Below are 16,687 nucleotides of genomic sequence, written 5' to 3'. Positions count from 1 at the left end.
GACTAGGAAAGGCCAGAAGGCAACAGCAGAGCAGGGTCCAGAGCCAAGGGCCTGCTCTGCCATTCAAAGTCCCAGAGTAGAAGAAACAAGTCATACTGGGAGAAGTTCTGGGTTCTTCTCATATAGCCAGGCCTCATATGAAGAGTCTGGAGCAGAGGCCCCTCCTGTCCCATGGCTTCCAGGTTAAGCACTTGGTTTTATGTGACTGCTATTAAAGTAGCTGGGGAACCCTACAGGCAACAAAGGACCCTTGTGCCTGACAGGGCCCCAGCCTCGGTATGCACCTGATGGACAAATGTATGAATAAGTGCCTGGCAGCAAGGCACACAGGTTCCCAGAGCAATCGGATCCCTCAGACATCAGGTGACGAAAGGAACCCCAAACCCAAGTAGTAAGGAGTGAAGGGGGGCCTCCTCCATGGCAGTGGACTAATCCATCTTCTTTCTCTGGTGACTAAGGGAAGGTGACCCTGCCTGCTATAGACTCTAGCTAGACACATAAAGGAATGGTGGGGACAGGAGAAAGTCCTGGAGGAGTGTCAGGAGAGAGCTCGCACGCCAGTGCAGGAGGCCCGTCTAGCATGCAGCCTTCCTTTGGAGTGACCTAGGTCACTGGAGCAGGCTCACCTTCCAGGCTTTCCACAGGACAACCCCCCAGCAGGACTCCCACCACCTCAACACCAGGAGGACAGGAGCTGGGAGCAAACTAGGAAAGGACAAGGATCCCTACCCTATCGAGAGTCTTGCATCGACCTTAGCCTGAGAAATAGGAGTAAGCATAGTAAGCACACAGCCCTGCCATCAGCATTAAAGGACCTCAAGTATACAGGGTATGAAGACTTCTACAGAGCAAAGGCATCTGTAGGGTGAGGAACACTGTGTCACCCTAACATATGAGGGAAGGGCCACGAATCCTGGGACTGGGACAGCCTCATACCCAGAGAAGCATGAGACCTTTATCCAGAACCGTGAAGAGAAGTGCTTGTTTAAGCCTCCAAGTCTGTGGACTTCTGTTGTAACCACAGTACCCTCACAGAGGAACCTGATCTGCCCTAACATCACAGCAGGACAGGACAGTAAAGAGACAGGGCAATCTCTGTAAAACAAACATGTGCGTGTGCACACACACACACGCACGCACGCACGCACGCACGCACGCAGGCAGGCAGGCAGGCAGGCAGGCAGGCAGGCAGACAGACAGAGAGATGTGCTCACATACACACACCTACAGCTAGGTCTATCTGGACACTGCTTTAGCTTAAAAACACTCCTTAATACAAGATGCTGAGGTTGGACCTTGGCACAAAGGTAAACTTCATCCCAACCAGGAGGGAAAAGCTATCACTAGGGCTATGATAGCTGCCACCCTGGAAGGGAGAACCTTCAGCAAATAACAAATGGGTCTTGGCTGAGGCTCAGCAAGTCTTGCCTATAGGAGGAGTCTTCAAAGGCTGAAGTTGATCCAGGCTGATCTATACATGAGCCTCTCCGTGTACTGTATGTCTGAAACCTAACCTGTAGCATGCTAGTACATGGAAGGTGATTCCATCATGAGGATAGAGCCAGGAAACCAGAAAATGGGACCTTATCTGTAGGGAGAGATCCTAGATACCTGTGACCACGCCCAAACGGGCAGTACAGGTATCCAGGATCTCTCCCTACAATTCCCCTTTTAGTCTAAATAAAAGATTTTTGAAACAAAACTAAGTTGTGTCAAATATATAAAATGTCTTAAACAAATGTAAAGCATATCTACATAGAAGATGGTAAGGATATTATGTGCTGAACATCATAAATAGAAAGAAGACTTTACACAGTATGACGAATGGAGATGTACAAGTTATACGTAAGTCACGTCATGTGAGAATCTACAGCAATGTAAGTTGTCTATAGTTAATAATCACTAAGGTGAATCACAAGAAGATATGATAATCTACCTATATCTCATCCTAACCATATCTATCCCATCTAAACCCTAAACTCATCTGAAAGAGATGTCCAAGTCTGAACACCTCCTTCCATGGTCAGCGGTACAGGTATCCAGGATCTCTCCCTACACTCATCAGATGCCAAGTCTACTAAAGCCCTAATCTTGGACTTCCAGCCTCCAGAACTGTGACAAGTAAGCTAATGTTATTTAAACTTCCTAGTCTGGTACTCTAGTACAACAGCCAGATTCTCACGTAAGTGTCCTACCCTACCCTAAAATGACACAGGATGCACCAGCCACTGTGCTCTCCGGTGTCGTCTACAATAAGACAGGCTGTCAGATGTCTGTGTCCTGGTTCCTGGGTCTCATCAGGAGCTCCAAGTCTAGCTCTCTTCCTACTAGCACCCACAGCACTGCTGGAAGGGGCCTCTCACCTGCACCTTCCCAAAGACCATGCTGATCTGCTCCACAGCGGTAGACTGCAGGGCCCTGGCCGCCAAGATGAGCTCCCCACCAAGGCCCAAGTTCTGCAGATGGGTTTCCACAGCTGCCTGGGTCAGCTTGGCAAGACCTTTGGCCACCATGATGGCATCCCCCAACATAGCAGCCATCCTTCAGCGCTGGAAGAAAAGAGGCCAAATTAGGAAAAGGGATTACCACATCTCTCACACACTGACAGGTCCCCATCGGACTCTGAGCAAAAGGCAAAAGTTGGTAGTTTGCTTTTTCCACTCATCTTCCTTTTTGATTGAGGTGAACTGAAGAGAAGGAGAGGACCAGGGCCCGGGCACTTACCACCACCCATGCATTTCCTCACCTGGGCCTCACAAACACCCCTGAAAACCTCAGCACAATCGTCAAAGGGCTGTGGCAGAGCCAGGCCTCAGCATGAGTACCAACTCCCAGTCTTGTACTCTTTCCTCTGGACAAAAGGATGTGACGATGCAAAGGTGGCCCCTCCCGAGCAGTTCCCTGCAGAACCTAGGGGTCTACTCATGACAGTGGTGACTCTCCCCAGGCCTCAATCGCTGGGGGTACCTGCCTCTTTCAAATCACTGGTGCACAGCCTAAGATGAGAGGACCTCCTTGACCAGAGCTTCCACACTGCAATCCAGCACTGAGAACAACAGAAAGATGCACAAAGCCGGGAAAGCAACCACACAGCACTGGGGAGGCCTGCTGCCTGCCTCTGCTCTGTGCCTCCTTGCTCCCTCTTCTCTCTGCCGGCCAAAGTGGAAAGTGTTTCTTAATGTAGGTCAGGGCCAAAGATGCTGAGATGGAGCATCCAGTGTTAGTAGTAGGGCCTGGCCTAGTTGGTCATTAACTTCCCCTGAGGCATGGTTATGGACTCAGATAAGTCCTGTTGACATGATGGAAGCTAAAGAAAAACAACAACAACAACAACAGAAGAGTCAGAGATCCCACTGGCCTCTCCAAGGAGCACGATGACCAAGGCAGGCAGCAGAGCTGGGCAGGCCAGTGAGCAAAGGACATGGGGTTTGCTTTAAATCCCGGGGACAAGAAAGTCAGAACGCCCTAAGAGGAGTTCAGACAGGGGACTTCCATAAGGCATGAGCTGAGCAAGGACTCTGACATACAAACAGCAGCCATAGGGCACCTGTATTTCATCTTTTCATTACATTCATTGACAGAAGCACAGAGGGCAAGGGCACACAGGAGCACCGACAACTTCTGACCATGTCAGCCCCGAGTCACTCCAAGGGTTCCAGCAGGATCTGCTCAGCCCCAAGGCATTGGGGGTGGGGGGCTCCAACTTACTGCTCTCACTGAGAACCCAAGTTCAGTTCCCAGCATCCATAGCAAGTGGCATACAGCTGCCAGAAAGCCCAGTTCCAGGGAAGTGATGCCTCTGGCCTCTGCCAGCACCGTATCACATACATCCACATCCACACTCACGCGCGCACGCACGTGTACACACACACACACACACACACAGAGAGAGAGAGAGAGGGAGAGAGGGAGAGAGAGAGAGAGGGAGGGAGGGAGAGAGGGAGGGAGGGAGAGAGGGAAAAGGAGAGGGAGAGAGGGGAGAGGGAGGGAGAGGGAGAGGGAGAGGGAGAGGGAGAGGGAGAGGGAGAGATACATAACTTTAAAAAACCTCCAAAGGAGAATTGTTGTTACAGTAACAGAAACACACTTAACAGGCTGGTGACTGGAGGGTGTGTTTATAAGGTGCCCTTGGGCATTGCTAGCAGTTGGCACACAGGGGGAAAGGGCATTTCTACACACCTCTTCTTCGTTTTGATTTATTTACTTTTATTTTATATGCATCGGTGTTTTGCCTGCAGGTACGTTTGTGTGAGTTACAGACAGTTGTTAGCTGCCATGTGGGTGCTGGGAATTGAACATAGGTCCTCTAGAAAAGCAGTCAATGCCCTTAACCACTGAGCCATCTCTCCAGCCCCTTCTACACACCTCTTAATATTTATAAATAATCCATGGTCCAGTCTGTCAGTAAGAAAGCAGAGTCATAGAAGGAACTAAGTAGCCAAAGTCACCCAGGACTCCACAGTGGCCTGTGGGGTAGGGGATGGGGTACCACTCAGCCCTGGTCTGCTCTGTGCCTCCTCCAACACCTGTCTCACTGACCTAGGACAGTGCACTGCTTGGTCACAAGTTACTCACCCTGCAGTCTAAGCCATGAGGTTATGGCTTAGAGAAAATGACCATACACTGCATCGCCTGGTTCCATGTCTCTGCTTGGCACTCCTCTGATTTTATGGCAATAAAATCACAACCAAAACCCACAAGCCACACAGCTAGGACTGGTAAGACCGCATTCAATTGGAGCTCAAACAGGCAGCTCCTAACTCAGTCACCACCACCCTTGACACACACTGACACATCTTGTTCACTACCCTGAAGTCTAGGGGTAAAAGCACCGGCAGGGCCCTGGAGAACCTGGAGAAGGTGTTGGATTTTGAAGGAGATCTGCTCCAGAAACACCCTCCTGCCTGTGGCCCAGGACCATCTGCTATACCTGAGGGATTCCAAAAATCAAGCCTTACTGTAGATCACCTTTAAATCATAGCGAGAAAACCAGGACACAAATCCCCACAGACCATGACCCCAGTAGTTACAAAACCTCTCCTTGCCTATTCCCTGACATTAAATCAGAAGAGCCACCTAGACCTACTTCATTCGGACTTTGATTTTAGGCTTAACACTAATTCTGCCTGAAATCTCCATTTAAGTTACTATATCCACACACTAAACTTCCACAAGAACAAAGCTGGTGAGTGATTTGGGGCCATTCCAGCCTACCTGCCCCACTGCACTGACAAGAGTTTAACTTTTACAAATCATTTCAGGTCCTGCACACTGCCACAAGGTAGCTGGGGGGACCATCAGAAACCAGCTCTGACTACCCTGAATATGAGTCCACTGCAAGATGAAGTTACACGTTCTTACAAGGATGCAAAAAAAAAAAAAAAACAACAACAACAAAAACCCTACTCATAAGAGAGAAATGAACCGAAAAGGTTAGTTCCTGCATTGGGGACTATGAATAACAATTACCTTTTTTTAGCACGTTCCAAACCTTTTTAATTCACATCTCCTACTTTCAAAATTGCAAATAAGCCATCTTTAAAGTGTGTAAACTAGAGACTGGAGATGCTTCAGCAGTTAAAGAGCTCTTGCTGCTGCTCTTCCAGAGGACCTGAGTTCACTTCCCTGCACCCATGTCAGACAGCTTCCCGACCTCCTGTAACTCTAGCTCCAGGAATTCCACACCTTCCTCTGGCCTCAGTGGACACCTGCATGCATGTAGTATAGACACATACAATCACACATGCACGCATGCATGCATACATACACACACACACACACACACACACACACACACACACACACACACACACACACAAATAAAAGTAAAATACATCTTTTAAAGATGCTAAGTAAATTAAAGGGCTGAAAAGCTGTCTCAGCAGTTTGAGCAAGTGCTGTTCTTCCAGAGGACCAGAGTTCAGTTCCCAACACCCATGAGGGGCAGGGGTAGTTCACACTACCTGTCTGTAACTCAAGCTCCAAAGGATTTGACATCCTCTCTAACCTTGACCAGCACCACACATACACACACATACTCACTCAGACACACACACACATAAACAAAAGAAAATGCTTAATTAAAAAATAAGTTAAGAATAATGAGCCTCAACAGTGTCATATGAAATTTCAAAATGGTGCCAATTCCTGCCCTGCACACTGTACCCCAGAGTCATCTGAATGGGAAGAAGGTCCCTTACAGATTTCTGGGCACTGTGTGGTAGATCCTCTTCTCAAATCAGCAGTTATTACTAAAAAGCACAGCCTACTGTTTATGAGCATGTAGATTTCAAAACCACTGTGGCTGGACCGTGGCCACCCCCTTGGGTAAACATTATTTACCCATCGTGCAGGGGTTGTGCTGGGCCTCCCCCACGGTACAAAGTGAACCAACTGTTCACACCCTTATCAACACAGGCAGTTTTTTCTGTAAGGGAGCCCTGCCTCCAAGAATCAAAGCAGAGGCGAAAGAGCAAATGACTAGCAGAAGGAAGCAGTCTCTACAGCTCTTCTCCTTCTGGTTTTCCCGTCTGGAGCCTTAAAGACCCTGTCTCTAATTCAACACAGTCCCAAGGTGACCTATAATCAAACATGCCAGGCACTCAGCTAGGGGGCGTTCACATCATAATTTATAACAGTTTCATAAAAAACCCAGGAACTCTTTCCACACACAAGAACCATATCAGCACCACGATTTCATGTCCTGGTATCAAAGCACTCGTGGGGACTATCAGCCCCACGACCCTCCCTATGCTACACCAGCCCTGAAACAGCACCCTGCTGGTCTGGGGACCCTGTTCCTGAGTTATTGCTCTCCTCTGAGGGGAACAAAAGATCCCATAACCCCAAGCAGGAAAAGCTGTGTGACAGGATAGAAACTGACACGTGGAGAGCACACTAGGGAGGGACCATGCTAACGTCTTTCAGTCACTTCTCCTGTTGTACCTGGCTTGTCCTGCGGTCCCTGGGTCAATGTGTCCGAGCCATGTGCCCATAACACAACAGCAAGCAAGCACATCTAACACAGGCGCCAACACCGAGGAAGCACTGGAGTAAACACAAAGGAGGCACCTACTGAAGGGGAAAATAAGATCCTCAGAGCCTAGACATGGGCCCCAGTCCTGCCACCACCAACAGGGTGACTCAGTTTCTTCCCCACCCACCCCCCACAACCACTCTTTAAATTATTTACTAGGGATACCAATTCAGTTTCTTATATGCCTCTTCTGGCCCTAATGTGTTAAATTTCTAACAGGAAAGTAAATAAAGATAGTCTCAAAAAAGACAACTGCAATGAACGAAGCCTTCCACCTGGGACAGAGAGACTGAGAAGGCGGCATGGGTTAGCCCAGAAGCAAGTCTCCAAGCTCTGGGAAGTTTTCCTGCAGACTATCATATACCAAACTTCCTGAAAACCTTCCAGAGCTACCTCCTACAGTCAGGCTCCCAGATGAAGTTATCTGGGGCACTGGGGGCCTTCAAACTAAGTCTCCAGGACTAAGAAACAGGCCCAAGAGATGCAGAGCTGGCGGACGAAATACATAAAGACATACCAGCAGGAAAGTGACCAGCATTCTTTTTAAAGATGTGATGAACACAGTAAGCGATTCCAATAAGCCCAAAGCTAACAAAAGCACCAAGCTTTCAATCACTGGAGACCCAGGTGGGGAAGAAGTCCTCTGGGGCATCAAGGTGGCCATATGTGCCCCTGTTCATAGCCAGGGCATACCAACCTGTCACTGTTCTCATGGGCTGAGAGCAAGCTGAGGGTGGTGTATGAAGACTTACCAAGCATCAGCCTATGTCCTTCATAACTGCAGGGCATCACAGACCAGCTCCCAAGTCAGAAAAGCTTGGTATTCACACCTCTCAAAGTCAGGGCCTACCCTCCTCTGACCCCTCCCTGTCATCGCTGCCACTAAACACTTGGAATGGCTGGGATAAACGCCTAAACAACAAAATGCAAAGGAAGCCCTCAGCCCTGAGAAGACTTATCCAAACAGGCACCATGAGTCTACTAGTGCACATACATCCTCAGGGTCCCTTAGACACTTGAAGCTTGGCATGTCTAAAGTCAACCTTGAGACCCTAGCCCCACATAACAGCCATACTCATCACTCTGGCCTGCCCATGCACTCCCAGGCTGCCAGGCAGAGCAGTTTCTTTTTTTAAAATGTCCTGTCAAAGTATTCCCACACCTCATGGCTTCTCTGAGATCCCTAAGATGCAGAAAGAGCCCCCCTGGCCTAGCCCTCTCCTCAGCCTTGCCAGCCTTAGGCTTCTTATGTTCCCTCCACTGACTGTGTCCCAGAAGGTTACACCATTCCTGAGCATCATGGGAGACCCTCTTGAAGGCATCACCTCCCTCCTCAGGGGCATCTGTCCAGACTCCTGTGCCCTGCATGCCACTGAAGCCATGATCATGCCCTCTGAATTTGTCTAGTGAACTATCTCACTAGAGGCTGTTAATCACAGACAAGAAGCACTTCTATCTTTCTGCATGCCATTCTGTCCCTCCAGCACCAAGCTGTGTCCTACAGTGAAAAATACATAGCCAATGAAAAGAATCTAGCTAGTCCCTCTAAAGCTTAAGAAAGCCTGGCATTTGCAAAATTGGCTCAAAGCTGGTCACAGCTTTGACCCACAAATGTTAATCAAAAGTTTCAAAAGCTCTTGGGGACTGATCTGAAGCAGAAGTAACTGGAGGGCTAAGAGACAGTTGGCCATACCAGGGGCTTCTGTGTTTCCAGCAAGGTGCCATGTGCCAATGGCACTGCCGATCTTCAGAGCCCTCGTCCCTCCAGAAAAGGAGGGAAAGGAACAGGGATGACTGGTGTCCAAGGCTACGAGGGAGCCCCACAGAGAGACATTTCTCAAGTTTCCACCTGCTCCTGTCTCCCAAAGCCTGCCTTTGCCACTATGCAAAAACCTTCAGTTGCTCCTCCTTTTTCCATGATTTCTTCCCAGACCCTGAAGAAAGAAACCCAACGGGACAGTACTCAAAGACGATGACCCACAGTGCCAATCACCAAGAACTCTCAAGACTGTCACAGCACGCATTCTTTATCAAGGACCACTAAAGACCTCGGGGAGGTCCCGTGGGGCAGTGACATGGTCTTATGGGGTAGTGACATGGTCTTATGGGGTAGTAACATGGTCTTATGGGGTAGTGACATGGTCTTATGGGACAGTGACATGGTCTTATGGGGCAGTAACATGGTCTTGTGGGGCAGTGACATGGTCTTGTGGGGCAGTGATATGGTCTTGTGGGGTAGTGACATGGTCTTACGGGGCAGTGACATGGTCTTATGGGGCAGTAACATGGTCTTGTGGGGCAGTGACATGGTCTTACGGGGCAGTGACATGGTCTTATGGGGCAGTGACATGGTCTTACGGGGCAGTGACATGGTCTTACAGGGTAGTGAAATGGTCTTATGGGGTAGTGACATGGTCTTATGGGGCAGTGGCATGGTTTTACGGGGCAGTGACATGGTCTTGTGGGGTAGTGACATGGTCTTATGGGGTAGTGACATGGTCTTATGGGGTAGTGACATGGTCTTATGGGGTAGTGACATGGTCTTGTGGGGCAGTGGCATGGTCTTATGGGGCAGTGACATGGTCTTATGGGGCAGTGACATGGTCTTACGCCCCTTTCCAGTGATGAACTTTCTTTTTGATTTTGGGCATGATCAACCCTCCATGGGAACTGAATGGTCCTATTACATCCTTAACATTTTCCTTTTCTGACAAAAAAGGGAAAACTAAAAGACTGTTTCTTCCAAGGACTCAGGAATAGGAATGCATTGGAGTAAACAAACTGAGAACCAAACTCCATGAATCACTATGGACTTTTAGAAATCACACATCCAAGACTGTCTGTCAGTCATGCACCTTGGTCACCTAACCCCAGGCCTCTGTCTGCAGGGCAAGCAATGTCCCAAAGTGCCACCAGCTTTCAAAGGCAACTTACTACTACATACTAGAAAAGGGAAAACAATGGGAGAGAAAGGACTTCTGCTGCTCCCATCAGCAAGCAACAGGCTTCACCACCCAGGCCTCTGCCAGTGTTTGTCTCCCTCTGCTTCCACAGGCCCCTACACCCCACCCAGGGGCCCACACCAGGAAGTCTCTGTCCCCTTCTCCTCCCCAGGCATTCTGTCTGAAAATGACCCAAAAATCCTGCCCAAATCCCTCGAACTACATTTCTTCAAAGTGGATGTGTGGTAGTTGAGTTCTAGGAATGGGAGCCACCGCACTACTGGAAACAGGTTAGCCAGGCATCCTAGTCACTTTCTAGTGCTGTGTTAAAGAAACCATGACTGGCGACTTGGGGAGGAAGGATTTATTTGGCTTATACCTCCGATCACAGCCCACCACTGAGGGACGCCAAGGCATGGACTCAAGAAGGGAAGGGAGCTGGATCAGGAACTGAAGCAGAAGCCGAGGAGGGATTCTGTTTCCTGGCTATCTCCTCCCGATCTGCTCAGCCTGCTTTCTTATACAAGGCAGGAGGACCACCGGCCCAGGGGTGGCACTGAGCACAGTGGACTGGAGGCTCCTCCATCAATCAGCAACCAAAACAATACCAGAACAGACTTGCCTACAGGCCAATCCCAGGGGGGTATTTTCTCAATTAAGATTCCCAGATAAGTCTAGATTTGAATCAAGTTGACAAACACAGTCGGCACAGTGAGTAATAGTATATGCGTAGGATGGGGTGATGTGGCAATTTAAATGACACTTAAAAAAGAAAGCATTTGTTGACAAGTAAGAGTATATTGCATGTTCCCATGGAGGAAAAAGAAATACCTTTTAAAAGAATGACGTTTTCCTCTGGGTAATGGGTTGTTAGATTGTTCTGAAATTGATTTATGTTTCCTTCAATTTTCTACAGAGAACATGTAGTATTTGAATAATATTAAATCTGTGGGGAAAAAAACCTTAAATATATTGTTGAAAAACTGTTTTAAGTAAGCACACAAATATGTACTTTCAAAAAACTATTCCATATCCCTCTAGTGCCTGCCCAGGGTAAAATGGACAGTAGGTCATAGGGCAGATCAAAAGGCTATAAATAACACCTCTCTGAGCCCTTGGTTAGCCCTGTTCAGAAGACATCGGCCCTTAACTGGCTGCCAGGCACATAGCCTGTGGGCATCTTACCTTAGGGAATAAGGTGGTGAGAAAAAAATCACTTGGCACAGGCTCTGCCTCCCCACTGGCCCTTCATCAAAAGGCAGAAACAGCTAGTGAGTGCCGACTCTGCACACAAAGCCCCTGGAATTCCTAATTTAGAATCACGTCACAAGTACTGTGACCATATTTTCTCAACACGAAAGACATGAATGACTAGTGTCCTTCAAGTCCGGGCAGGGGTAGAAGGGTAAGCAAATCAAGACTGTGGGGCCATATGTAGCCTAACCAGCATGCCTGGAAAAATGAGGAGATTCTAAAAGAGGCAGTTGTGCCCACCACTGCAGCTATCACCACTGTGGAAACAATGAACTCCGATGATTTACAACTCTCCCAGGAATTTCACATCAAGAAAAGAAAGTGGCTAAAACTGGGCCAGCCACAGGGGAAACTTCTCTCTCAAAGATTATTTGCAACTTGTCAGCCCTTGTTGCAGGAGTGTGGACCCCAGACTGTGGTCAGTCAGTGATGGGCAGAACCACACCGTAACCGGGACAGCTTAAGTATACATAGCTCTTGTCTTCCATTTAAATCCTACCCTCATGTGAGAACCCCAGTGATGATCAGGGGCATGCAGGCTGGGTTATCACTGGACCACTTCTTAACATGGCCACAGTGAAGAAGTCTCCTTTTCCGACTTTTAAACTGGCTTATTACCATAGAGGAATGGCTGAGCCTAGTTTGTTAAGGCATCAACTCAGATCTTAACTCTGATAAAAATACCGCTATTTTTATAAAGTTGAACTGTAGACTCCAATACTTCCAAGATATAGAGAGAGGTCACCAGACTATATCCCAACAGGCCGTGAGGATGGTACCTGGACAAGGATTTCCACCCCGCCAAGCTCATCTCCCGATGTCCAGAAATGAACCTGACCAGGGTCTCCAGGGGCTGGAGACCACCCTTTACTGGATTACCTAGAGGAAGGTAACGCATGCTCAGGAGTGTGAGGAGGTGGGGGTGTCAGGTGCCAACTCCCTGTGTAGATCCTCTCCAGCTGCAACTGTTAACCACGGGCATTCCTCTCCTCCTCACCGTACACAGAAAAACCACTGTCAGCCTACAGAGTGAGCTCTTGTAAGTCTGCTTCCTTGTAATGCCTCATTCCTGCACGTTCCTAGATTCTCTTAGCCAGTTCCTGGCAGGCAGACACTGAGGATGATCTTAGAGCACGGGTGCCGGCTGGAAGACACATGCAGGTAGACAGGGGTGCACATCACTCCTCCCCGAGCCTCACAAAGCCCCTGTTGACGATAGGACAGTAGTCAAACCCCAGAGAGCCACACTGGCTGGTCAGCCTGCCGGAGACAAGAAGCCAGTCCTCAGAGCTGCTCACCATGAACCCCAGTCAGATGTAGCCCGGGTAGCAAAACTAATTCCACACTACTCTGGAGGCTGGGGTGGGAGAATCATGAGTTTGAGACCGTCAAGAACTACATAGCAAAATCCTATCTCAAAAAAAAAAGTATTTAAAAAGTATTTGGTTCAGGTAGTGATTGGTCACTGATCTGAACCATGGCTCTGCTGCTGACACACAAGTTAAATTATATAAGCTTGGTTTTGAGCCTGTTTTCTCATCTGCACTTGAGAGGAGTACATTAGATCTCCCACATGAAAGTACATGGGTATTTAGGGCATGCGATGATTATCTAAAACCACTAGCTTGTGCGATTATTAACATTAGGACCATGCAGGTACCCTGGTATAGACCTGGTGAAAGCAAAGAGAACATAGATGATTGAGAATACCTTTTCACTTCCTAGTCAAGGAAACAGGCAGGGCAGGGAAAGGGCAGCCTGGTCCTCACCAGGATGGGTTATTTAGCCAGGTGGTATGAGGCACTACCTAGGAGAGGTGGCTCAGCATGCTGACAGCCACTTGGAAACACCCACAGAGTCCAGCAACCAGTGCAGAACACAAGAAAATGGCCCCTATGTGCTTCGCCTCCCTTACCCCCTAGCACATAGATGCCAGCTTGGCAACAGCAGCAGCCCCATTCAAAGGCAGTTTTTACAGGGGTCAGGCTGACTTGATGAGTCTGCAGACACAGGCACTTTCCTCTATTCGTTCCATTCCTGTCTACAAGAGGGGATGGAAGGAGGCAGCAAGCAACTGTGGCTCGGGAAACAAGTCTGCCCTGGCTATTCACGGGAAATTCTAGGCCAGGAAGAAGGACATAACAACAAACCTGGCCACAGCAATGCCCAGTGTTGGCTACCAACACCTCTCGGAGCAAGAGTCACCACGTTGCTCTTAAGTTTCTCCAAGAACTAAGATGTCCATGAGCACTGTCAAATGGTAACCACCTGCAAACTACTGCAATTTGTTCTGCCTCCCTCCTCCATGCCAGGACTGGAGACAAACACCTGACATTAATGTGAACAGTCTCCAGAATGTATCATCCAGCGCAGTGAACAGCCGGTCCTCTACTTCCTGGACAGCACACGTTACAGGCTGACAGACTGACAGCACAAATGGTTTCTAGCTGCAGCTTGGACACCAGCTAGCTACATGTGACCTTGGGGGCACCAGTTCTGCTCCTGGGGCCAGTGAGCCCCCATTTCCCCATATGTAAATCAAGACAGTACTATTTACTCTTGGAGTACAGAAGGGTGACAAGGAGCCACATGGAGCTCTTTCTGAAGTGGCCCTTTCAGATTTAACCAGGTCTGGAGAGAATAATGCTTAAAAGAATTAGGAAAGACCCACAAGACATTCCATCAAAAAGCAGAGGAGGTGCAGCTCCATGCTGTCCTCACGAAGGTACAAGCAGAAGGCTTGTATGTACCTCAGAAGCCCAGTGAGATACAGGGTTAGAGTTAGAAAGTGGAGAAACACCTCTCTGTGGTAAACTGTTTCTCTGTGTCTGTGTCTGTGTCTGTCTGTCTGTCTGTGTGTGTGTGTGTGTGTGTGTGTGTGTGTGTGTGTGTGTGTGTGTGTGTTTCTGTGTGTGTCTCTTTTACTCCCTCTGCATCTCTGTCTGTCTGTTTCTCTCTGTCTCTCTGTCTCTCTGTCTCTGTCTCTCTCTCTGTCTCTGTCTCTCTCTCTCTCTCTCTCTCTCTCTCTCTCTCTCTCTCTCTCACACACACACACACACACAGAGAGAGACAGAGAGAGAGAGCGCTTTCTCTTTCGGTGGTGTTCCCACAGGATACCCTGCCCCCCCATACTTAGTCCAGGAGGAATTCCTCCTGCAGCAGACCTCTTTTCTCCTTCTACCCTAGAACACAGGCAATCATATATGAACACCTTCAAATTCTTGGTCCATCTCAGACCCTCCTCTCTCTCTTTCAGCCACCTTCTTGTGACTGTCCCCTTTTATAAAAGCCTTTTCTTTCATTCCCACAATTCACGCCCAGCCTCCCTGAAGCAAACCTAGGCAAGCTCCTGCCAACTCTGCCTGAAGAGCAAGCCAGGGGGACTCTGCAACCTACCGCCACCACTGTCCACTTCCGTAGGCCTCACACATTCTACACCTCTCCCTCCTGGTGGGCCTCATTGCTCAGCCTCTCTTCACCTGCCCCACACTCCACAGCTGAGCCAGCTCAAGCTGGTCCTAGCCCTTCCTGCCTTCCCACTGGGTACTGTCTTCTAGGCTGCTTCCTCCTCTCCATGGGCTAGGCAAGGCCTCCCCATTCTCAGGCCAGGGAGGCTCTCTGAGCCAAGTTGCCCACATCTACACTGCACACCCATGCCAGCACCACAAGCAACTACAAGGCACACAGCACAACTTTGAAGGGTGATGAAATTATTCTAACTTTTGTCTGTGGCGTAGTTAAGTGATATTTTTTCAACTGTATGAAAATGGGTGAATTTAGTGCAAATGATATCTTAATAAAAGGGATGAAAGACATCATTGCAATGGCACTCGGCCCCCATGTCTGACACTAACATTGTATCAGCGGCCCCAGATTAGTTCTCCTGCTCCTCTGACCTCTATTTCAGTTACAACACCATTACACAACTTCTTCTCCATCTAGAACTCTGACCCGATATCCTACCTGCATATATTCAGTCCTATGGTCCCTCTGACCCCACCACTTGTGACTAGGGTCACCCTTGCCTCAAAGGCCACCTCCCTCACGCCCATTCCTATCACAGGAGCAATTACAGAAGAAACAGGACCTCTGAGCTCCCCACCCCTCCCCGAGACCTCCCTTTCCACTGGTTCTCCCCAGTTCTGGACTGTTAACAGGAATGTTATAACTATTTCCAGTTGTCGAACTGAGACAACTCTTTAAATATTCCTGTCTAATTCTGCACACGGCTCTGGTTTCAACTGACAAAGATAATGACTCAGTGTCGGTGGCTCTTAATGGAAAATTATCCTGCCAAGCGTTTAGCTTCCCAATAATAACCCTCTCTTTAGGAGGAAGTGGCTGCCCTTGCAGACCCATTTCTGTGGATAACAAAGCGCACCCCAGAAACCTCCTAGTTGGAGTGTCCCCTTGCTGTGGAATTCTGACACATGCCCACAGGATCAATTAAGAAATGCAAATTCACAGTGGAGGCTTGAGATATTTTTCTTTCCCGATGCATTTATCCAGTGCACTATCTTTCATAGTTTCTGAATAGCCATCATTTTAGGACTCAGTAAGTTCAGCACCTAAATTCTAGGTTATACTGAAAGCAAATCTGTAGACTCAAGGCAAAGCCTCTTCCTCTGCATAAGAAGAAATGGGGCACCGGGTTTGAGATACCTATCAACTATAAAAGAATTCTACAAACTCTACATGTGCACACACTGCATCAGAACGCCTGTATACGTGTACAAGCATGTATGTGTGGTGTGCAGCTGGACACTCCCTGAAGACACGGGTGTGCTCTCCTTCCACATTACAAGACAGACAGATGTCCAAGCAGACAAAGCAGATAGATGCCACTTGTTTGCTCACCAATGAAGAACCAACCTATGCCAGTTTCCTGTGCTCTCCCACCAAGTCTCCCAATGTTCCTAGGGGAGAAACGACCAGTTTTCCACATCTTTATACTTTCAATCTATCCAATCACATTTATCCAGCACAAACGCCCAGGGTTTCTTCTTCCAACCATCCTGTGGAAGGTTTCACCTGTACCACCCTGTACGCTTATGCTTTCTCCTTCAAAGCCCCGTCCACGTGGCTTCCAGCACTTGTTTCCAGCCTGGTTCACACTGTCCTAAATTTCTCAACTACTTGTAGGCAGGTTGCAGAAAGACTGCTGGCAGCAGGGGATGACCCTGTCTGGAGTCTTGCCTATGTAGATCAATCCACTCTGCTCTTCAGTGGTATCTGGCAATGTCTGCAGATATTTTCAATTGTCACAATTGGTGGGGTGAGGGGATCACTATTTGTTTAGCAGATACAAGCCAGGAATTCTGCTACACATCCTACAAGGCACAATACAAGCAGGCACAGTAAACCCTTACGGATCCAAAATATTAAGGGTCTGGCGTTGGGAAGCTCTGTCTTGCATGATTCACTGGCCCAGAGAGAATGTCCAGGTTGCCTGCTT

At 48.5% G+C, this 16,687-nt stretch overlaps 1 protein-coding gene across 2 annotated transcripts in view; it reads right to left on the bottom strand.

Annotated features, from left to right (window-relative positions):
• The window catches only part of Coq8a (coenzyme Q8A), a 55,537-nt gene that overhangs the window by 14,105 nt on the left and 24,745 nt on the right, over positions 1-16,687 (bottom strand). For both annotated transcript variants that reach the window (XM_027418854.1, XM_027418853.2), the window contains exon 2: positions 2,364-2,549. In XM_027418854.1, coding sequence (XP_027274655.1) covers positions 2,364-2,540 — 177 coding nt within the window. In that variant the 5' untranslated portion in view covers positions 2,541-2,549. The remainder of the gene's footprint in view (positions 1-2,363; positions 2,550-16,687) is intronic.

The sequence above is a fragment of the Cricetulus griseus genome, chromosome 5 (genome assembly GCF_003668045.3).
Source record: "Cricetulus griseus strain 17A/GY chromosome 5, alternate assembly CriGri-PICRH-1.0, whole genome shotgun sequence".
Lineage (NCBI taxonomy): Eukaryota > Metazoa > Chordata > Mammalia > Rodentia > Cricetidae > Cricetulus > Cricetulus griseus.
The sequence above is the reverse complement of the archived record's forward strand: the minus strand, read 5'-3'. Positions and strand labels throughout refer to the sequence as shown.